Raw genomic sequence first — 24,356 nt, forward strand, 5'->3', positions numbered from 1 at the left:
TCTTCACAGAAGCAAAGCCCAAACCACACCCACTGCCTGGAGTCCATTCTGACCCACAGCGCCCCTAGAGGACAGAATGGAACTGCTCCACAGGGTTTCCAAGGCTGTCAGTCTTTACGGAAGCAGACTGCCTGCCTTGTCTTTCTCCCACAGAGCAGCTGGTAGGTTCCAACCACAGGCCTTTCGTTTATCAACTGAGCACTTTAACCATTGTGCCACCCCAGTGGAAAATATGTCTTTCACCTGTTGCCTTACAGACGACCTCAGTCTGTGACATTTCTAAGAGGAACGACTTGGAGCGTGGCTTTCAAGGTGTGGTCCCTGACCTCTATTTTCAGGTGAGAGTAGAGAGTCGGGGTAAAGCACTCCAGGGGGCTGCACCCCACCCCAGGTTACCCCTGGGAAGGGAGGGAGCGACACAGGAACACAGCTGCCTGCAGGGGGCTCTGGGGACCACGGAGGCGGCCCCTTCCTGGGTTAGCTGGGGGTGCGAGATTAAATCCATGCAATGTTTGGGACACGGGGTTGTTGGTGTCGGGTGCCATCAAGTGGATTTGGACTCACAGTAACTCTGTGACAGAGTGGAACTGCCAGGGAGCCTCCTAGACTGTGATCTCGACTAGAGCTGATCACCAAGTCTTTTCTGCTACTTGGCTGATGGATGGGTTTGAACTGCTAACTTTCTGGTTGGTATCCAAGCACTTAATCATTTTATCACCAGGGTTCCTCGTTTTGGACATACTTGTAACAAAAAAAAATTATTCATTAAATGAAATTCAAATTTAACCAGATACCCTGTGTTGTTATTTGCTCGATCGGGCAACCTACCCTAAAATGAGTTTCCTGGCTCAGAGCAAGACTTCCAGAGCCGACAAAAAGAGGGCAGGAATGAAAAAGCTGAGAAATGGAGATTCAACCTCAGAAAAATGGTCAAGGAGGAGCTGAAACAGGGCACAAAGTCCAAGCAGGTGGCCACATATATTGCATGTTTGTTTTCTGGGTGGAGGAGGAGGGTGGGAGGGAATTCTAAGAACCTATAACCAGGCTCACTGGCCAAAGGATCCATGGAAACAAACTACTGAGGGCAAAGCTGCCATCATCACCACCACCCGCCATGTATGGACAATGACAGTCACTGCTGACAGGCAGTCAGCATGCCAGGCCCTGTGGGCAGGCATGGGACACAGGAGGCCAGGACCGGGGTCAGCTCTCCTAAGGCTGTGGTGAGCAATCATGCACATTCACCAAGTGCCTGTTAAATGCTGGCCATCATCACCATCATCACCCCCACTGCCAGATGGGGAAACTGAGTCAAGTCCCTCGACCTGCAGCCCAGTGGCACGGAGCCTCAGGGGTCCGAGGACATCTTGAAGCCACCACACAGGCTTCCCTTCTGCCAGCAGACACGTGGCAAGACCAGCATCTGAGCTCTGGGCGTGGCCCACACAGCGGGGGCTCCAGGTGCAGCAGGCTCTGGTCTCACCCCACCGCCCCTCGCAGCGGCGGTATGCGCCTCCCCATGCGGCGGCGGTATGTACAACATAACTTCCAGACAAACACAGCAGGCCACTGCACAGCGCGGACATGGGTGCCAGGTGGCTGGCATTTAAGTGAGCCTTCTGCTTCACGTGTAATGGGGAGGGGGCCATTCTGGTTCCCTAGTGCCGCTCTAACAGAAAAGCCACAAATGGGATGCTTCAACAAGAGTTTATTCTCTTACAGTGTGGAGGCTGAAGTCCGAATTAAAGTGCCAGGCTCTAGAGGCTGGGTGACAGCCCCTCAACTTTAGCCTTCAGCTCTGCCTCCTGCTTCCGGCCCACTGGAGCTAGAGGCTTTTCTTCACTCAGACAGCTGCTGGCTGCCGACGTTGAGACACCCAAAGTTGACAAGTAAAAAGGCACAGTCCCAATGTTATCAAACCACACAGCAGGCCACTAATTCAAGTCCATCGAAAGTCCCAAGGTCGGCAGAGCATGGCAGGCTGTGGAACAACGACACAGCTACATGCAGGGTCCAAGCGTGCCATAGGCTAGAGACTGTTCCCAAGGCCGCTTCTTACATACGGGAAGCAGACCACATCCCTAAAGCAGCTACTCAGCTGCTCCAATAGCTTCCACCATGGAGTTAGTTAATTACCAGTCTCACCATGGGGAATAACTACATTCAGCTGCCTAGCCACTCATCTAGGCCCAGCCAAGTTGACACACAACCTTAACCACCACAGGTGCCAACAAGGTAGTGGGAGATAAGAACCAAGGGCACGCACTTCATGCCACAGACTGAGCAACGGCCCCTGGAGCTGCACGTGGATTGCAAAACAACAGCGCACAGCTCAGCAGGCCCACAGGCGCACACTGGGGCAAGACCAGGGTTCGGACAGACTGAGAGGGAGGGTCACAGCAAGGCCTCTGTCCTGACCTCCCAGCTGCTAACAGGGTCTGTCTCCAGGCAGACCAAGGTGCTGACAGGTCCCCACGGGAGGCCGGACCCTGGCTCGTCCCCTCCTTCTCCTCTCTCTCCTTCTCTCCCGCTTTCTCTGCTGGCGTCTTTCTCCCTTTCTCTTCTAAGGAGCACGCTGGGTGCACCTCTTCCAAGACGGATCTGCTCTCTCTCCTGAGGAAGGTTCTACCTTCTGAGAACTCTCTCAGCTCCCTTGACTCTGCCTCTCTCCTACTCTCTCTCCATCTAGCTCTGTTTCTCCATCTCTTTCTCTGTTAGAACTGGCAGTTATCAACTAAAGAAGTAAGTGGTGGTAACATAGGGCCATGGCAGGGGTGGGGGTATAGAAAGAATATTCAGAACATGAACACACAAGGGGGGATACAAACTGCCCCAAACTCCATTCTCAACTCTAATTAGCACCATTAATGGGGTATCATTGGCAAATGAGCAATTTTCTTCTGCCTATCTTTACTGAGTGTGAATGAGAACTGTGAAATCTGTCAGAGGTGTGAAGGTCCTTAAGTTCATTTCATGCCGTCAAGTTCTAGAACATTCCAGCAGCCTGAAAACTGGGGCCCTGTTCCTCCCGACACCAGGAAGTGGCGGGACAGAACTGACAGCTCCTGTTTGGCTTCCGCTTTAACATCACACGAACCCCGTCTTTGTCATGACACGCTGTCCAGTTCATCCTGACTCACGGCAACCCTACACGCAGCAGAACGAGAAATGCCCAGTCCTGCACCATCCTCACGGGAGCTGGCGTTCTGAGCCAACTGGGCAGCCACTGTGCCAACCCATCTGGTGAGGGTCGTCATCTCGCTTAATGACCCTCTACTTTACCAAGCACGACGTCCTCCTCCAGGGCCCAGTTCCTTCTGCTAACACGACCAAAGCTCATTAGACAAAGTCTCGTCATCCTCCCTTATAAGGAACATTCTAGCTGTATTTCTTTCAAGAATATCTTTCTACCATCTGTTCATTTTTCTGGCAGCCCATGGTGTATTCAACATTCTTTGCCAACATCACAATTCAAGTATGTTGGTTTTTCTTTGGTCTTCCTTTTTCACTGTCCACCTTTCACGTGCTCTGGTAGCACAGTGGCTAAGGCACTTGACTGCTAGCCAGAAGGCTGGCAGTTCAAACCCACCAGCCACTCCTCGGAAAGAAGGTTGGGCAATCTACTTCCGTAGTGATACTGCCTCAGAAACCCAAGGAGGGGTCGCTATGAGTCGGGGCCAACTAAGTGGCACACAACAACAACATGAGGCTATTGAAGATACCATGGCCTGGTCAGGTCCACCTGAGTCATCAAAGTGACACCTTTACTTTTTAAAATTTTAAAGAAAATTTTTGCAGTAGAGTTACCCAATACATCATTTAATCTCTTGACTGCTCCTTCCATGGGTGTTGATTATGGATCTAAGTTAAAAAAAGTCTTTGACATATGAACTGCTGTATGGAAAGTAAATTCACTCTGTAAACTTGCACCCAAATCACAGTAAAAATTAAAAAGAAGAAGAAGTTGTCCTTGACAACTTCAATCTTTTCTCAATTTATTATGATGTTGCTTCCTGTGGAGGTTAAGTTTGTGTGTCACCTTGGCTGGCCCTGGTTGAATGGCTGGGCAACTGAATGTAGTTATTCCCCACAATGGGATTAGTAATTAACTCCATGGTGGAATCTACTGAAGCAGCTGAGTAGCTGCTTTGGGTGTGTGGTCTGCTCCCCGTATATAAGAAACAGCTTTGGGAACGGTCTCTAGCTGACAGCATGCTTGAACCCTGCATGTAGCCGTGTCATTGTTCAGCACCCTGCCATGCTCTGCCGATCTTGGGACTTTTAATGGACTTGAATGAATGGCCTGCCATATGGTTTGGTAACACTGGGACTGTGCCATTTTGTCGACCTTGGGCTTGTTAACCTCAGCAGCCAGTAGCTGCCTGAGTGAAGAGATGCCTCTAACTTCAGTGGGCCGGGAGCAGAGGCAGAACTGAAGCCCAAGGTCAAGGGGCCGTCACCCAGCCCCTGAGCCTGGCACTTTGAACTTGGACTTAAAGCCTCCAAACTGTAAGAGAATAAAACTCACATTTGTTAAGGCTATCCCATTTGTGGTATATTCCTGTCAGAGTGGCACTAGGTAACCAGAACACTTACTGATCCAGTTTTGAGAATTTTTTTTCCATTATGTTGAGGTGCAATCCATACTGAAGGCTGTAGTCTTTAATCTTCACAGTAAGTACATTGAGTCTTCTTCACTTTCAGCAAGCAATGTTGTGTCATCTGTTTATTGCAGGTTGTTAATGAGCCTTCCTCCAATCCTGATGCTGTGTTGTTCTTCATATAGTCCAGCTTCTCAAATTATTTGCTCAGCATACACATGGAATACATACGGTAAAAAGACACAATGCTGACACACAACTTTCCTGATTTTAAACCATGCAAAAGCCCCTTATTCTGCTCCAACTGCCTCTTGGTGTAAGTACAGGTTTTTCACAACATTATCTGTGATTTATCATCATCCACACAGTCAAATGCTTTTGCACAGTCAATAAATCACAGGTAAACATCTTTCTGGTACTCCTGGCTTTCAGCTAAGATCCATCTGACATCAGCAATGACATCCCTCGTTCCACGTCCTCCTCTGAATCCAGCTTGCACCTCTGGAAGTTCTGTCAGTATACTACTACAAACGTATTTGAATGATCTTCAGCAAGATTTTACTTGCAGATGATATTAATGATATTGTTCTATGATTTCCACATTCTGTGGGATCTTCTTCTTTGGAATGGGCAGAAATATGGCTCTCTTCCAGTCAGTTGGTCAGGTCCATCATAAGCATAATACATTATACACACATATGCATATAAATAAACACTAAACAGTAAAGAGAGGCAAAGACAGGGAGAGCTAGCTGGCTGCAGAAGTAAAGATTCACTTGGGCTGAGGGGCATCCCGGAGTGGCACTGTCAGTAAAGCACATGACTATGATCTGAGAAGCTGGCACTCTGAGCTCATCCAGAGGTGCCTTGAAAGCATGGCCTGGCAATCCACATGAAATATCTCAGACCTGCAAACCCTATGGAGCAGTTCTGCTCTGCACGCACAGAGGGCCAGGAGTTGGAACCAACTTGATGGCAACTGGATGGTTTGGTTTTTTAAAGGGTTTCTAGGCACAGTCCTTTTGGCACACCCAGAAGCCCTGGTGCACACCCACTGGGAGTACGCTGCTCGGCACTTAGCATGGAAACAATCTCCTTTATCTGTCGTCCGACAGCAAGGGATGGGGGGGCTCCTCAGGGGCTGAGACAAGAGCACAGACAATCCTTCCCTTGAGCCAGGCGGCCGAGGCCAGGGGTCCCACAGAGCAGATGGGTATCCCCACACGTGCTGATGAAGAACGGGCTGCACTTACATGGACGTGTGCCCAGGCCTAGTCTTTTCAATAATGTATTTTTAAAACTCTGTGCAACGATACAACATTTCAGGAGTCAAACATGATACTTGGAAAGTGAGGAAGCAGGACTGTCACTCACAGTTCAGGTCACCCTGCTGGGGACACGCGTCTGTCACCGTGTCAGACTGTGGCGGCCTGTGAGCTGTCACCACACTGGAAGCTGTGCCACTGTATTTCCATTCCCAGCAGAGTCACCCATGGTGGACACGTTTTACCAGCGCGACTAGCCTCAGACAGACTAGGAGGAAAGGCCTGGCAGTCTAGGTAAGAAAATGAGCCAATGAAAACCTTATGGATCCCAGCAGGACACTGTCCAGCACAGTGCTGGAAGGAGCCAGAGGTGGGCTTGACAGCACTGCACAGTGGCTGCAACCATGGACTCAACCATGACAATGATCATGAACATGGAGCAGAACGGGGCAATATTTTGTTTCCCTACAGTCACCATGCAGCAGAGCCAACCTGAGACCAACAAACAACAGGATACTAAGGTACTTCTGATATAAAGCATTCACAATAAATCCCTCCACGCTGAACAGAACGTACGGGCCCACCACGCACTGCAAGGACATCCCAGTCAGCACGGTCCTGACGCTGAAAGGCAGGACAGCACAAGCCAAAAGGGCTCCAGGTGCCAGACGCTGTCCTCGCACTGCTCCAAGGAGCCAGGGGCTCTGGGACAGCCATGAGCAGCCACCTGACCCCAGATGGGAGACGCAAGAGGCACCACGGCAAAGCCAGGGGCCCAAGGATGAAACTCCTGGTGGTCCCAGACTGGCCTGGTGGAGAGCTCCTGGGGCGTGAAGGCAGTTACTGAGGTGGGCATTTCACCCACAGTCAAGGTCGGCAGCCACTCGCAACGGCTCCACACAGCCTGTAGCACAGCTGGCCCTGGGACAACCAGAAAGCCAAGGAGAAAACTCCCAAAGCCCGCCAATACCGTTTGGGGTATCAAGTGCCCATGAAAATAACGCAACATGTGTATAACCTACATTAACATCCACAGGAAACTAATGCATGAGGGGTCGTATGGTTTAGAAAAAATCATATAGCACTCACGCTTTTGTGCAGAAGTAAGGCAACTGAGATGACGGTGGCTAAAATTCTCAATCAGACACAAAGGCATTAACGACCATCAGCTCAATGCGAGGACAGACTCCGGAGAGCAGAGACAAGGGGGTGCTGGGCAGAGGAAGCCACCCTCACCTCTCCAGGTAACCCCACTTTCTACCATCTGTGTATGTTTCACCAGACAGCCAGGGTTCGTTCGTCTTATGGCCACAGACGGTTCTTTGCTCTAAACCTGTACACTCCCCAAATCATTTCACTACTGGTAACACACCACACACTCTGTAAAAATAACAACATAACTGCAAAATGTTTGCAGTCAATGAATGGCACAGCCCCGAGCAAAGATCACCTCATTTCTGAATGGCTACACAGTCTCTGGGACGAGAGTTAAGACCAGGACGGGTGTCACAGGGAGCATGAGAAGCTACTGAGGACTACTGCTAAGGAGACATCTAAGGGACGAAACAGGTGGAATGTTTTTAACTTAAAAAAAAAAAAAAAAGAGAAAATGAAACAGAACAGGATGGTAACACGGAACGTGGAGGGACAGGAACGCTACAGTACAAAAGTTGTGCCACCTCCTGTCTTCAAAACAAGACAAGCGCTGCCATGAAGAAATGAATAGTTACCTGCATCCATATCTGCAAAGAATGGAACAGCCAGTAAGAGAGGGAAGGAACCAGAAATTCAGTGTCTCAGAGTTGGATTGAAAAAGGTTACACGGAGAGAAAATATAATTCAGAAAACTTCGGGGGAGCTCTAGCTTGACTAGGGGGGCTTGGGAGCAAAATGGTTCTCTAACCTAAGCTCTCAGTTTTACTTAAAGCAAAAAATAATATATGGGTATGTTAACTGAAGAAGTCAAAGTCTAATGGCTAAAGACACTTCTTCTCATGCAAAATGATCATTAAACGTTTATATCCTAACAATCTGAGGGGGGAGGCATACATCAGACTTATGGCGATGGTAACCGAGGGATCTGTTATGTAGGAAATTCTACGACTATGTAACACTACGTACAATTATGTATAAACTCAAATCCAGGTCGGAGAAATGCCCCACGGATAACTGAAGGAGTTATCTTGGGTGAACGCTGGGAAGGACAGAGCTAAGAAATCAATTCAGCAGCTCTTCAGAGCTCTAGTCTGTGCTGGGAATGCCAGGCAACAGCATCGGTTCACTAAGAACACTATGAGCAAGGGATACAGACTCAGAGATACTTATAGCTCTGGGTATCTCACTACTTTCTGGACATGTGACATATCAAAGGAAGACTGAGAATATGCTAAAGAAAATTTAAAAGAAAAATAGCTGGAAACAGCCTGCCGTAGGGCATACCTTCGGGAGACTCCTCCTGGACGTACGTGCCGGTCAGGTACCTGTGTACCAGGGCGGACTTGCCACTGGCCAAGTTACCCACAATTCCCTGAAACAAAGGAACAGACAATCTTTCAGAATAATTAACCACGCATACCCACAACCTGCAAATAAAAGGCTGACAGAATCACTGCTGCCTGCCGCAGCCAAGGTGCCCCTGCCCCACGTGGCCCAGTGCGCGTCAGAGCAGAACTGGGCTCCTCACGGTTCTCAGGGGCTGATTTTCTGGTGCTGATCACCAGGCCTTTCTTCTCAGGTGCGCCTGCGTGGTCTTGAACTCCCAAACTTTCAGCTGGTAGTCGAGCACTTACCCAATGGCATCACCCAAACCAAAAACCAAACCACCACCATCATGTCCATTTCAACTCACAGCAACCCCTCTTGGGCTTCCGAGGCAGTAAACCTTATAAAAGTAGATAGCTCCGTCTTCCTTCCTTGGAGTGGCTGGTGGGTTTGATCCACCAACCTTCTGGTTAGCCGTCAGATGCCTTAGGCACTGTGCCACCAGCGCTCGTTTTGCATCACCCAGGGATCCTAAAGCACAGAGGAACCCTAACGGATCCTACCATACAAAACCACCTTAAACCACAAGCAATGGTTGGATGGTCACGAAGAGCTCATTAAATACTTCAGGAGGAAGAAGAGGGATTCCAACACCCTCACCTCTCACGTTCTCCCCCGGAAGGGCACCCGTTTGTACAAGCACAGGCTGTGGCATCCTTCCAGATGGCAGGTGTGTTGCTGGCTACCTCTGGAGAGGGTCCCTTCACTGTGTAGACTGAGCTAGGTGCCAGGTTAACTGGGATGGTGGAGCACAATGGCAGTACAGAACAAAGAGGCAGTACAACGGCCAACGTGCTCAGCTGGAAGGCTGTGTTCGCGTCCACCCAGAGGCCCCTTGGAAGAAAGGCCTGGTGATCTACTCTCACAAACTCAGCAGTTAAAAACCCTACGGAGTGATACTTCTCTGACACACGCAGGGTTGCCAGGAATCGGAAAGTCTTGGTGGCAACTGGTCGCTGTGTGCTGTTTTGTTTTAACAACAAGGGATAATAAAAGTATTCTGGTGTGCTGTATCATGACAAGATGAACAGGATCAGATTCTGGAGCCTAATAGGGCTGTGGCCTGCAGACTCCCATCCTTTCCACACCAATCCCGCCATGAAACACCTCCCGCACTCAGGGGCCAGCCTTCAGCTCAGAGGGCATCTCCTCCAGGAAGGCCTCCTGGTGCCCACAGTCTCAATGGGGTGCCACTCTTCAGTGCTCCTTCTGGTGCCATCTCGTGACTCGCCACCTTCTCTTAAAACATCAGTATATGATCTCTCTCCGACACGGACAACTCCATGAAGGGCAGTGTGCTGGTTCCCTAGTGCCGCTCAGACAAGAATGCAACACAAATGGGATGGCCTTCACAAACAAGAATTTATTCTTACAATTTGGAGGCTTTAAGTCCAAGTTCAAAGTGCCATGCTCTAGGGGCTGGGTGAAAGCCCCTCAGCCTTGGGCTTCAGCTCTGCCTCCAGCTCCCAGCCCAATGAAGCGAGAGTCGTTTCTTCACTCAGACAGCTGCTAGCTGCTGAGGGTGAGAAGCCCAAGGTTGACAAATAAAATAGCATAGTCCCGATGTTAACAAACCACATGGTAGGCCATTAATTTAAGTCCATTTTAAGTCCCAAGGTCAGCAGAGCATGGCAGGCTGCTGAACAACACAGCTACATGCAGGGTCCAAGCGTGCCATAAGCTAGAGACTATTTCCAAGGCTTCTCCTGATATACAGGAAGCAGACCACATCCCAAAGGTAGTTACTCAGTTGCTTGTGGTAGATCCCGCCATGGAGTTGATTGCCAGTCTCATCATGGGGAATACTACATAGAGCTGCCCAGCCACTCAATCAGGCCCAGCCAAGTTGAACAAACTGAACCACCACAGGCAGGGACAGTGGCTTTTTGATCTCTGACTATCCCAGAGCAGCACCCAACCTCCACAAACTCTCCACAACACAGGGTGAATAAATCAATGACTGAATGAATGAAGCCTTCAAGTGGTAATCAGTGTTAATGGGACACTTTATTCCTTCTAGTAGCGCTGATGGCTACTGACTAAGGCATCTGGCGGCTAACTAGAAGGCTGGTGATTCACACCATCCACTCCTCTAAGAAAGACTGGGCAATCTACTTCTGCAGAGATACCGCCTCGGAAACTCAAGGAAGGGTCACTATGAGTCGATCGATTGGACAGCGGTGAGTCTGGTTGTTGGTTTTCCTCCTTCTGCTGAACAGCAGGCTGGAGATGCTCCCAACAAAGGCGTCTCACTGGGATTTGACGTTGACTCAAGTCTCCTGTCCCCTTGGCCTCCTGAGAGTACCTGCCCGCTGCTGAGTCTTCCGCTCAGTTAGCTTCGTACTTAGAAACCCCACACAGTAGGCCCAGGATTACATTTCTAATTAACATGGGACGGAAATTCTCAACGTCACCCATTCTTCACCCTGTGCTTTCACGATTCAGTATAACTTCTGCCCTCTGCGTGGAAGTGGGTGTGCGGAGCCAACTCAGAGGGTGGGGGCAGGGGCGGGGCAGGAGTAGTCAGTTCACAGACAGACCCTCTCCACTGGGAGACAACCTTCTCTCAAACACTGGCAGAAACAGACAACCGAAGACGTGAGGAGGAAACAGGTGTGAGTGAAGAGGCTCTGGCAGCTGGAAAGCTACCCAGCCCCCCAGGAGCCAGTCCTGGAGGAAACCTGAGGGTGAACTTGGGGCCACCAAAGGCTCCGGGGAGCGAACAAGGTGACAGAGGTGGGAGGCTGCTTAAGAGTCAAAGGCGCAGCAGGCCCTCAGAGCTCCCGGGTGTGCAAACAGCTAACGCACTGAGCTGCTCACCAAAGGGTCAGAGGCTCGAGGTCACCCAGAGCACCTCGGAAGAAAGGCCTGGTGACACGCATCTAAAAGGTCGACTGCTGAAAACCTCTGGGGCTCAGCCCTGCTCTGACACACCAGGAGTCGCACCAGGAGTCCCGCCAGGAGTCAGAGCAGATCCTACTGTCAGTGGGGGAGGGGAGGACCACTAAAAGCCCTCTGGTGGGGGGGGGGGGGGGGGGAAGGGAGAGTGAAGGGGAAGGGGAGGGGGAGGAGGAAGAGTGTGATGTGGTAGGAGGAGGAGGGAGGGGAGTGCTGTGGTAACAGCAGTAATGCTGTAGCAGTAGAAGCAGTGCAGCAGCAGTCGGGGTACGGTAGCAGCAGTTGGGGGACCGGAGCAGCAGTCAGGGGGCCATAGTATCAGTTGGGGCTGGAGCAGCAGTCGGGGGGCCATAGTACACGTCAGGGGGCCACAGCAGCAGTCTCGGGGGCCATAGTACACGTCAGGGGGCCACAGCAGCAGTCTCGGGGGGCCATAGTACACGTCAGGGGGCCGTAGCAGCAGTGGGGGGGGCGTAGTAAGAGGAGGTGGCTGGCACCAGCATCTCCTGTGCCACCCCGAGAACCATCATGGCCCATGCTCAGGGTTCTCACGTGGCAAGAAGAGAGAAGCATGGGGCCAGAACTGTGAACCATCACCCGGCCCTGTACTTCACCACTTACCTGCTCACCACCACATGCTGAAAAGGAAATCTAAGCTGGCGGTGCACAGCCCAAGAGGTGGGTTCAGTAGAGACACAGTAACAGGATGTCATGTGTTACCAACCCTCACGCCCCGCTGCAGCACGATGCTGAGGTGCACCGACCTTTCCACCCAGAGGCAGGCGCTGAGTGCGTGCCGCCTTACCCATACTGTAGGGAGCAAGCCATGCCAGGCCGCACTCCACAACACCCGACAAGCAGCTGGCCACTGCAGACATCGCACCACCACTTCAGGAAACATAACACGTGGTACCACCACCCATGACCAGAACCCACACACTGAAGGCCTCTCCCCGACACATTCCGAGAGACTGGGTGCAAAGTACCACACAAAGCGTCCATTGGAGTCTACGATATCACTCGCTATGATGTCACTGGAGTCAGAAGAGGGCCTGGGCTCCTGAGGAGCTGGCTGAAGGGCCACCTGGCCCGGGGGCGTCGTGCTTGAGTGGGGAACAATCGCAGCCCTGTGGGGCACAGAGCCTGCCCCGCAGAACAAAGGACCCTTTCTGTGGTCAGTGCAGACTCCTTAGCACAAGAAGGGGTCTGCTGCTTTCCCCAGGGGAGGACACAGACGACAGCAGACCCCGCGTCCCTGCTGGGGTCCTGTCTGCCCACACACAGGTCAGGGGACAGGCAGCTCCCCTCAAGAGCTCAGAGTCCTCAGCTTCTTCCATGAGATGGAGCAGACAGCTAAGTGCTGCCCACAACCTGAGGACAGTCGGGCATTGGGGACACGAATCCAGCTGCCACTGACACCGCTGGTCAGTTACCCAGCAACTGACAGGATGCTGAAAAGGCCGTCAGCAAACACGTCTGGGAGACTGAGCACCCTCAACCGTGAGTCTGTGTGACAATGTGGGTCATTTCTGGACCCTCGAGGTGAGGTGTTTTTAAAAGTCAAAACTGGGACCAAATCACACAGCCACGCTGGTGACAGTCACTCTGAAGGTAGGCCACTGGCCACATGTGGCTGCTTCAACTGGATGAGCTGAATGAAAGTAAAAACATTCAATCCCTCCCTCAACCGTGCCAGCCACAGCTCCCATTTCCAGAGGGGCTACCGTGCTGGACAGGGTGGATGCAACATCCAATCACTGTGGAAATGTCCATGGGGCACTGCTGGCCTACAAGCACAGACTCTGGGTTCAAACCCCAGCTCTGCCCCTCAATAAGGCTGGTCCCAGGGGAAGTTCTTAGTGTCTCCAAGCCTCAGATCCTCATCTGTGCAGTGGGTGGCTGTCAGCATTCACTGGGTAACTGCGTGAAGCACCTGGGTCATGCCAGGCACAGAGGAAGTACTTTCTCATCACCATCATCGTCATCACCATCATCAAAAACTCCCCACACTGCCTTCCTCTGGTCACAGCATCGGAGCCATGCGCAGGCTGTCTTCACAGGGCATACCTGACACTGGCTAATGTTTGGGAAAAACTCCCAGTGCCACCATGTCACTCACTCAACAGCCATGTCCTGAAAGTCTTCTGTGGACTGAATGCTGAGCTGGGCAGACCGGTTACACAACACACAAAAGACAGAAACACGGGCCATCTTGAGGCCAGTCCTGTGGAACCCTGGGGCTTCCAAAACTGACACTGTGACTGGCAGTGGGACCTTTGTCCTCCATGAGGAAGGAACACATTGACAGGTGCTGCAGGACACGGTCAGAACTGGGGTGAGGATCGAGGAAGGGAAACAGGAAGGAACTGAGTCCAAAAAATGACAGCCAAGAACAGATCAGAGGAGGAGGGGGGGCCAACTCAGACGTGACAGGAGACTTCAGACCATGGCCTTCCTGGATTGCAAGGAGATTCCGCAAATGCCATCCTTCATTTTGGAAGATTAAATGTGTGTGTGTTGTGTGGTTATAGAAGTTACGTGTGTCTCCTTCAGAGGACCAATGTTCTCATCGCAGAAGGGAGAAAACCGAAGGGTTCTGCCCTGCCCCATGTCCCTTCCTCTGAGCCCCCACTGATGTGGGCCAATGCTAGGAGATGGCTCAGGGTCTCTGGGGCTCTAGCTGGGTCAACAGGAGCAAGAGCTGGGTGCTAACCACAAGTACAGACCTGGAAGAGAGAAACCAAATGCAGGGCAAGAAACAGCCAGTGTGGGTGTGCCAGAGGAGGGGCCGGGAGAGCTTGGGTCCACTTTGCAGCCAGTTCCCATCAGGAGCCCTGAAGTGCACACACTTAGCTGACTTCATTTTATGGCCAGAGTCCCTCACTGGAGAACTTTAAACACACACACACATACACACAGGAACATATGCATGTATGCATGCATGTCTATCTGTATGTATGTGTGTATGCATATGTCCCAAATACCACATATCTCACGATAAATAACTGGCTTGCTTATTTATTTATTTATTGTACCTCCCATGTCTTCCACTTCCTCAATACTACCATGCTGATTACTCACATTTGGTACACTGTCTTTCCTTTCACTCAAATCATTATTTGTACAACAAGCTTTTTTATAAGGTAACATTGATCCGTCCTTTCCTGCTGTCCTAAAGTCCCTTTTCAGGTGGGACCAGGCAGTGGGGAGGGGGCCAAAGTGCATCTGCACAGATCAGTTGTTTTTCACATGAGCCAATTTTAAGCTTTAAAAAATCCGACTGGAAGGGTACTGTAACAAAATCAAAATTATTCTTTAAAGATATCCTGATATTCTGTAATAAGGGAAATGGTTTTGGTATTTTTCAAATGATGAATGCCAAAGCTTGACGTCTCATCACATAAACCTCTCATGATATCATGCAAAGCACACATCAACTCACAGTTCGGTTTGTGTGTGTGTGTGTGTGTGTGCATGTATGAGAAAGAAGAAGGGGAGGGAGGGAAAGAGACACACAGAGGGAGAATGTGAGAGACAGAACCTGTCTCGCACACATAAGCCTGCCCCAGTGCCATTCAACCACCCAGACTCATACTGTCAGCTCCACCTGCTCCTGCCCAGTGATACACCAGAGACATCTCCCATCTGGGCCCAAGAGTTGGTCAAGATCCCTCAGATGTGCTCACCCAGTCCAATCCCACTTCTGACACCAGCTCTGCACCCTTGCTGTGGATGTGGAATGACAACCACCAAGGACAAAAGCAACCACTCACCACTTTGAGCTCTGGGACAGATCGGCTTAACGTCCATTCCTGGCTGTTCACAAAGGCATCTGTAAGACAGGAAGATAAAAGCAATGGTTAACACTATGACCCCTTAAGGGCCAAGTCCAAATGCCCCCATGTGTCATTTTTAAACTAGAAAAGTATCAAAGACTGTCCAATTTCCTCTGGCCACACGTACGCCAGAGAAGTTCCACCACGGCCAGAGTTCACCTGGCTGAGCCCTACACCAACCAGACACCCGGGTTCCAAGTCTGGGGTCTGCTTTCCAAGCTGCAGTGCCACATTGCCTGATGGCTTTAAAAGGCCTCTGTCCCTTTGAACTTCCCCTCTGCCAACACTCCCCCAGCACTTCAGGCCATCATGAGCATATTTTAAGACCCTTCCGACTCTGCAACTTTGAGATGCTGATCCCACAACCACTCAGTTATATTTTTTTAATAGTATTATTGTTTATTTCTGGATGATGGCAGTTACGATGGATTTTTGTTTTCTTCTTTATATTTTTCTGTATTGTCCAATTACTTGTTTTTAATTGTGGTAAAATATATATAAGAAAGCATTTTCTAGATGAGTAACATTTGCATGTGTGACTTGGTGACACTAACTGCATCCACCACATCATACGATCACTGTGGCTGTCAGCTGCTGCTGAGTAGGTTCTGATGTGTGGCGACCCTATCTGAGCAGAGAAGAAGAGCTGGTCCACAGGGTTATCAAGGCTGTGGCCTTCAGAAGCACATCACCAGGCCTGTCTTCCAGGCTACCTGGAAAGGTTCGAACTGCCAACTTCTCAGCTAGAGGCGGAGTGCTCAGCCACACGCACCACCAGGGACTCCTGTACAGCCACTAGCAGTATGTGACTCCAGATCATTCCACCACATGTCAGCAACCAGTGGCCCCTCAATCAGGTAACTTTTGACCTCACTACCTTGAACCCCACAAATTAAGAATGGTAGGTGTGGTAGTTAAATTTGTATGTCAACTTGGCTGGCCCTGGTTGAGTGGCTGGCCAGCTGGTGGTAGTTATTCCCCATGATGAGACTGGCAACCAACTCCATGGTACGATCTACCACAAGCAGCTGAGTAGCTGCCTTTGGGATGCGGTCTGCTTCCTGTGTATAAAGAGAAGCCTTGGGCATAGTCTCTAAGTTTATGGCACAATTGGACCCTGCAGGTAGCCGTGTCATTATTCAGCAGCCTGCCATGCTCTGATGACCTTGGGACTTAAAATGGGCTTGAATTAATGGCCTGCTGTGTGGTTTGTTAACATCGGAACTGTGCCATTTTATTTGTTGACCTTGGGCTTGCTAGCTTCAGCAGCCAGCAGCTGCCTGAGTGAAGAGATGCCTCTAGCTTCAGTGGCCGGGAGCAGGAGGCAGAGCTGAAGCCCAAGGTCAAGGGGCTTTCACACAGCCCATAGAGCATGGCACTTTGAACTCAAGACTTCTAGCCTCCAGAACTGTAAGAGAATAAACTCCTGTTTGCTAAGGCCGTCCCCTTTGTGGTCTATTCTTGTCAGAGCAGCACTAGGAACCAGAACAGCAGGTGATGACTGGATTCTGGAATTGACAAGGTCACAGTACAATCACCAGCTGGGGGTCAGGAGAGGATGTGGTACCAGAGCTCTGCCCCTCACATTCATATTCAACACTGAAGTTTCAGCCAGGACTAAGGACACACCAGAAAGACGACAGTTCCCACCCAGCCCCTGGCAAGGGCCTGCTCTCCACGCAGTCACCCAGCCAGCACACCCCCTTCCAAACCCATACACACAGGTTGTGGGGATCACCAGTGTTTTGGTTACCTAGTGCCGCTCTGATAAGAATATACCACAAATGGGATGGCTTGAACAAATAGGAGTTTATTCTCCTACAATTCAGGAGGCTAGAAGTCCGAGTTCAAAGTGCCAGGCTCTAGGGGCTGTGTGAAAGCCTCTCGACCTTGGGTTGCAGCTCTGCCTCTTGCTCCCAGCCCAGTGAAGCTAGAGGCATCTCTTCACTCAGGCAGCTACTGGCTGCTAAGGCTGACAAACCCAAGGTCAACAAATAAAGTCACAGTCCTGATGTTACCAAACCACACGGCAGGCCATTAACTCAAGTCCACTGAAAGTCCCAAGATCAGCAGAGCATGGCAGAACGATGTGGCTACACACAGGGTTCAAGCGTGCCATAACTAGAGACTGTTCCCCAAGCCTTCTCCCTATATTCGGAAAGCAGACCACATCCCTAAGGCAACTACTCAGCTGCTCACAGTAGATTCCACCACGGAGTTGATTGCCAGTCTCATCATGGGGAACACTACATCCAGCTGCCCAGCCACTCAACCAGGGCCAGCCAAGTTGACACAAACTTAACCACCACAACCAGGTACAGACAACTCAGATGACCCAACTTTACATATAAGCTGATTCCTTGTCCCCCATGCCACTTCACTCCACAAATGACACCCCCACGGTATGTACCATGGCCACTCAGCAGCTGAGCCAAGGCAGCAAGGGTGAGCTGGTCAGGCGTACCTCCACTGGTCCAGCCAGACTCAAGCTCAGAGCCAAGTGTCGGATTTCAAAATGCAAAGCAGTTTCTGTAAACTTTCCTCGAGTTCTGAAATGCAACCACGCTACACTACGTTTCCGGGGCAAAGTGACGCACAGGACATCAACAACGGGTGAGGAAAAGCCACTACTTCTGAGCAGAGGCACACCAGCTATTACATTAAATGGATGGAGGATGGAGGCACATAGCAGGAGCTCCCAGCTCCACTGATGGTGCAAAGTGTCACACAAAAGGACACAAGAGGCCCTTGGAGGCAGCACAGCCAACGCAAGCCACAGGACAAGTAAACAGGGTGGACGGCCACGTGACACACCAGATACTGACTCCACAGTGACTGGGGCAAAGGCCTAGGTGCCCTTAAGAGGTAGGATGCCCCATCAGACAAAGACTTCCAAGCTCCAGGGAAGGAAAGGCAATGAACTGAGAAGGGTCAGCCTTAGGAGAAAGAGGGAAAGTGGCCAGGGACTGGTGTTGAGGGACATTTAGGGACCTGAACGCCTAAGGAGGTGGCTCACTCGCCACCCACTTCCAGGAAAGCCCTTCATGATAGGAGGATGCAGAGCCCTGAGGACATCTCTCCAGCACTGCCATCAAGGACGCCCGGCCCAAGCCACTTCCACTTCTCGCTCTGCCCTCCACAAGCCCCACGCTAAAACAGACCCCTCGGGGGCTAAATTTGAGGGAGTGCCCTGGAGCCCTGACTCTGTGGTCAGTCCAGTCACCATCCCACCGCAACCTGGCCCAGAGGAGACATCATCTGTGACTATGTAACACCACGTACGCCACGGAAGCACCAGCGCTCAGTGAACGTAAACAAGTTCTCTGTGGGCGCCGAGGTGGGGCCAGGGAGGAGCAGTGGGCAGGCCGGCCCAGTGAGGACCCATCCAGGGAGGAGACGCAGGCCTACCAGTGCCCAGCTGCCCAGGACGTCACACCACGGCCATCGCCTCAGTAAACCCCAGCACTGGGGAAGCAAACGTGGATGCAGCCACATGATGAAACAAAGCAGTCGATTATAAGGTTGAGGCCTCCACGTGCTGGACGCAGCCCACACCCACCGCTGTCCAGTCGGTTCCGACTCAATAGCCACCCTTGGTGGGCTTACAAGTAGTTTGCCTCATCGTCCTGCCCTGGAGAAGCTGGTGGGTTGGAACCACTGACCATCTGCTTAGCAGACAAATGTTACCCACCACGCCACCAGAGCTCCTTACTGACAGTGATGTTAAGTGGTGAGAACAAGATAACCGGCCCAGCTGCCCTGTGCGTCAGAGGAGAGCTGAACCCCACGGGGTTGTCAATGTTCCTCTATCTGAAGCACGTCACCGGGCCTTTCTCTGGAGGCACCTCTGGGTGGGTTTGAACTGCCAACTTTTAAGATTAGCAGCCCAGCACTTAACCGCTGGCATGCCCCAGGGACTCCAAATGCAAGGTGGTGCCCGACAGTACTGTACAGGAGTCTAGCTGCATGTTGCGGGGGGCGGGGGGGGCAGTTACTGTAAAAGATACAGATGTGCTTGCTAAGGCCAAGAGGAATTCTGGTGGGATGCTTAAGATGGCTAAAGGTCACTGACTTAAGGATGGGGGACCAGGTAGCTAGGGGACAAAGGTAATGGGGTAACGTTTTTTTCTTTGCTACCTTTTGACACCTTTTGCATTTTATACAATTTGACCTGTTAAATAAGAGACTAAATATTTTAATTAAATAAGAGACTAAATATTTTAATTAACCCTAATAGCAACATACAGTGTGAATAAAAGTGGTCAATTCCTTAACACACCGCCACCTTGTAAACACAGTGCACAACATGGACCCACTGCAACAAATGGCAAACATTCATTGACATGAAACCACAGCCCGTCACGTGCGCACACACGGTTTTACACATGCTGGGGCATGGGCTCTTTGTACTGACATCCTCACCAAGAATCAAGCATACTGTGTTCCTGACAACAAGATAAATCAACTAAATGCTCTACTTAATTGGCAGAAACTTACCTTCTCTTAAATATGTGATCCCTCCATCAGTGTCCCGTTAGAAGGACATGCCACCTCAGACAAGGCTAAATGAAAGGAACGTAAGTGTCAGCCAAACACTGCCCACGGAGAACTGCACACGGACCTTCTGTGGCCTGGGCATCATGCTCAAGGCAGAGGTGGCTGTGATGAATGTCAGGGAACCCCCACCACAGTCTCAGGTGAGTACAGGTGGGAAGGAGCACCTGGCTGGTTGTTCTAAACCCCATTGCTGAGTCTACTGCAACTCACAGTGCCTAGAAGACAGAGTAGAAATACCCCCAAAGGGTTCCAAGGCTGTCAATCTTCACGGAAGCAAAGCCCAAACCACACCCACTGCCGTGGAGTCCATTCTGACCCACAGCGCCCCTAGAGGACAGAGTGGAACTGCCCACAGGGTCTCCAAGGCTGTCAATCTTCACAGAAGCAAAGCCCAAATCAAACCCACTGCCATGGAGTCGATTCTGACTCACAGCGCCCCTAGAGGACAGAGTAGAACTATCCCACAGGGTCTCCAAGGCTGTCAATTTTCATAGAAGCTGACTGCCATGTCTTTCTCTCGCAGGGCAGCTGGTGGGTTCAAACTGCTAATCCTTTGGTTAGCAGCCAGTGCTTAATCACTGTGCCACCAGGGCTCCTTCCAGTTGCCCTTTGTCAAATAAATTCCGTGGCACTAGGTGAGTGCATCCAGGGCCTGGGACAGGCCAGAATCAGTCACAGAAGACACACCTCCTTTCCAGGTGAGGCCGTTCTGCCCCGCCCCCTTTCAGTTCCCCTGTGGTACAGAACTGAGAAGGTTCTCAGTCCTCACTGAGGTCAGCCCCAGGCACTGGCTTCAGTGCTAATGACAAGTTTAAAATACAGCCAGGCCGACACCACTGACTGGCAGCTTCACCTCTGCCCACAGAACTGCAGCTCCTTGAGCTGTGGTCACTGTGGGTCTGCACGGTCCCAGGTGGCATGGTAGCGTGAGTGATTCCAGCGCCACTCACAAAATACAAAGAAAATCTGAACTCCAAGCTAGGGAACAGGCAGCACTGAGAAGCCCTTCTGGATGGTGTAACCAGTTAAGCAACCAAAAAGTTGGTGGTTCAAACTTACCCAGCAGCTCCGGGAAAGACCTGGCAGCTTCAGTAAAGATTACAGCCTAGAAAGCCCTGGGGCAGTTCTACCCTGTCATGGGAGGTCACCATGCCACCGCACCCAACACCACCAATGCGTTTCTGGTAGAGCATTTCATTTCTGTTTTGGTTTACAATACCCTTGACTCAGTGAGTTACTGTATAATGAGCGTATTCACACACATAGCACGGGGAGCGAGTAAGGCTTCCATAAGCTTTAAGGACTTAAGCAGCCAGAGAGTGTCAATGGGTACTGCTCAGCTGAGGAGTAAACAACAAGGAGACCCGTGGACTCAGGTGGGCGGCCTGAGCTCCTGCTAATTACTGCCCACTGCTAACAGCTACCTCCACCCAGGAAGCAACCCCTACATCTGCCATCTGCACACATTACCGAGGGTGACAGCTCTGTAAGTGCACAACACGATGTGACCCACCAAACTCAGCACAGAGACGGGCAATGCCCCCGTGTAACTGCCTGACTTTGAACTTGTTCGCGGCATTCCACCATGTGCTGCCTTTGAGGCAGGAAGGACACAGCCAAGTAGACAAGAAGCACCAAAGACCCTTGGGTGTCAACCAGACCAGCCTCCCACCCCACCAACCACTGTTTCCCGCCCCAACTCCTTCTTTCGCAGCCTGAAAAATGAGGGTAAGCTGGAGACCCCGGGACCCCTACACCTGAATTGAGCTGGGTCTTCCTCTTCCTGAGGAGTCCCTTGGTGGTGCAAATGATTAAGATGCTAACCAGCTGCAAACCATAAGGTTGGAGGTTCAAATCAACCCAGAGGTGCCTTGGAAGGAGTCCTGGCACTCTATTTCTGAAATCTGGGCCAATGGAAACCCCGTGGGGTGCAGTTCCGCCCTGACACACATGTGGGGTGCCCATGTAAGGCAACTGGTCCACAGTTCTGCAAGGGGTTGTTACTGCGTCCCCACTGTGTGCCAGGCACTACGCAAGTGCTCAGGGTCAGCAGGGAGAAAGCAGACTAGGATCCCCCACGGAGCTGACATCCTGGTGGGAGAGACAGGCAAGAGGCAATTCATGAAACCAGTAAGTAACATACACAGGCTACTCAGATGGCAGTAATTAACACACAGCAGTCCTTAGGCAGTGCAAACCGTTAACACACTTGGCTGCTGACCAGAAGTTGGAGGCTCGAGTCTAACCAGAGGTACCTCAGCAGAAAGGCCTGGCAATCAGCTTCTGCAAACGCAGCCACTGAAAGCGTGCAGAACACCGTTCGCCCCTGACACACACGGGCTGCCGTGAGCTGGAGTCCACTCAATGACAACAGGGCTTTCCTCCTCGTCTAGAGCCAGGACCGTCCTACCCGCCTGTTTCCCAGAGCGGTCGCAAGACAACAGCCACCCGCCAACAGTTCACGTGGCCTGGGTCTGTAACTAGGAGCAGCACATGACATGGCAAAGGAAGAAGCCTGCACTCGACACGGCCCACCCTCCGAGTCCCCACCCTGCACCCCTGTGCGACAGTGTAAGACCTACTTATCTCATCTCCGAGCCAGACTGACTGAGCCCCTCCAAGCTGAGCAGGACACAGTCCAGAATCTCTGGTGAGCCTCAGGCAAGCTGCTGTAAAGCCTGCCCCCAGACAGCCCAAGGCCCCTCCTGCTTTTCCAGAGCCTGGGGGGGGGGGGGGCCCCCCCAGGAAAAGCAGAAGTGGGGCGGGGTGGGGCTGTCCTTCCTGCCCCTCCACCCCCCAGGGCCACCCCCGGGCTCACGACAAAGAGAAGACTCTGGACCCCAGCAATGTGAACGCATTGCAGAGACTAGAGAAGAGGGCAAAGACCACGTGGGACAGAATGCTGCAGGGAGGAGGGGACACAGAAGCAAAAGCAACCCAAGCAACCTAGCTCTCCCCACTTCACTCCAGGGACCTGGAGGCCACTACAGCTCGCCCTGGTTAGAGTCCCCCCTTTCTCAGCTGGCTAACACTGGCTGGAGGGCACCTGCAGGCCTCTGGGCTGTTTTATGAAATCCTCATTTGCATAACCACCAAGGTTCCCTCAATGCACTTCACACCAAACACATGCAGGATCTGAGGATAGGCCGTCTCACCTTTGGAAAACAGAACGGTTGGCACCGCGGTTGATGGGGCGGGGGCCTGGTGCCCTGCGGCTTCATTAGGTCCATGCCGCCCTCCAGGAAGCAGGGAGAAAGAAACACAAGGAACGCAAGGAAGAAAGGGCCAACGATACCGGAAACCGTCACTGTTCACCAGCACACAGAAAACCTTCTCCCTCACTTCACTCAAAGGAGCAAAAGCCAAGAATTCCAGCTCCAAAGGGACAGGAGTTTACATCCCATTCCTTGGCTTCTTCATCCAGTACTGTGCAGACACCATAGCAACAAGAACCGGGCCACATGAAGTCCTCCAGCAAAATCACCCTTTCACTGCCTTCTCCCCCCTGAGCCTGGAGCACAGTGAGGCCTGGAGACTAGGACTGCATCAAAGCTCAGGTCTGGTCACCTTCAGGCTCACCTCACGCTGAAAACGCGTGTGTGTGACAGTGAGCCTGGAACCAAGGAGACTCCGGTAACAGTGCATCTCAACTAAACAGATGGACTAAGGGCATCCCTCACTGGAGGAGGGGCGAACCGAAATTACAAAAAAGAGATGCGTTCTGTTCTGGCCTGGTCCCCCCACCTCCTGCCAGCCCCTGAATATTGATATTTTTCTCCCCTAATGAGAGACTGAAATGCCATTCCCAAGCCGACAATCTATGATGAGTAAAGACACACAAGTTGTCCTTACAAAACGCAGTCAAAACTCTTGGCAGGACAGGCAAACAGTGCAATTTTCCCATCATGATTAATTTGGCTTGGGGACAAATGATTTCAGTAATTTCAAAAACAAAAAGCTTTAGCAGGAAAACGGTCCACAGACCTTGTGGCTTTCCCACTGCCCACTTAATGAGAACTGGCAATCTTGTTAACACAAGGAATATGCAGGGAAAACAACAGAGTGCCACGTGAGCTTTATGGCTGAGCGTGGGGATGGGAATGACTGTCACCCAGAGCTCGCCATGCCAGCTGGGACTCATGTGCTCATTAGATCCCCAGTGGCCCCTTGGGGCCAGGCCCCACTGCTCGGGCAAGAAGGGTGGGTCATTTGCAAACAGCTTCACGGACAACAGCAGGAGCAGAAAGCCCTTGCTGTTCACCAATGGTGGTCCCCGGGCACTCCTCTGCTCCTGGCCTCAGACCCGCCTGCACACCTGGCCACAGGTGAGCATCCCCTGGGCCTCCAAGTCAGCCCATCAGAAACCACGTCTAACACACCCCTGTAGGATTCCAGCACCTACACTTTGACTGCTCAAGGTTGGCTAAGCAGATGTGGCAAATGCTAACTTCCAGCAACAGCAATTTGTCAAGAAACGGGACAAGAGTGCACAGGTGGTGGTGGTGGTGTTATATGCCTTCGAGTCAGACCCGACTCATAGCGACCCCTCCTTGGGTTTCCGAAGTGGTATCACTATGGAAGTAGATTGCCCAACCTTCCTTCCGAGGAGTGGCTGGTGGGTTTGAACCTCCAGCCTTCTGGTTAGCAGTCAAGTGCCT

General features: G+C 51.5%; 1 protein-coding gene across 1 annotated transcript in view; it reads right to left on the reverse strand.

Annotated features, from left to right (window-relative positions):
- The window catches only part of AGAP1 (ArfGAP with GTPase domain, ankyrin repeat and PH domain 1), a 666,775-nt gene that overhangs the window by 459,403 nt on the left and 183,016 nt on the right, over positions 1 to 24,356 (reverse strand). Inside the window, exons 2-3 of the mRNA XM_007941633.2 lie at positions 15,079 to 15,137; positions 8,306 to 8,393 (exon numbers count right to left, since the gene is read on the reverse strand). Of these exons, the coding sequence (XP_007939824.1) occupies positions 8,306 to 8,393; positions 15,079 to 15,137 (147 nt within the window). The remainder of the gene's footprint in view (positions 1 to 8,305; positions 8,394 to 15,078; positions 15,138 to 24,356) is intronic.

The sequence above is a fragment of the Orycteropus afer genome, unplaced genomic scaffold (assembly GCF_000298275.1).
Source record: "Orycteropus afer afer isolate SDZICR_OR568_19922 unplaced genomic scaffold, OryAfe1.0 scaffold00006, whole genome shotgun sequence".
NCBI classification, from domain to species: domain Eukaryota; kingdom Metazoa; phylum Chordata; class Mammalia; order Tubulidentata; family Orycteropodidae; genus Orycteropus; species Orycteropus afer.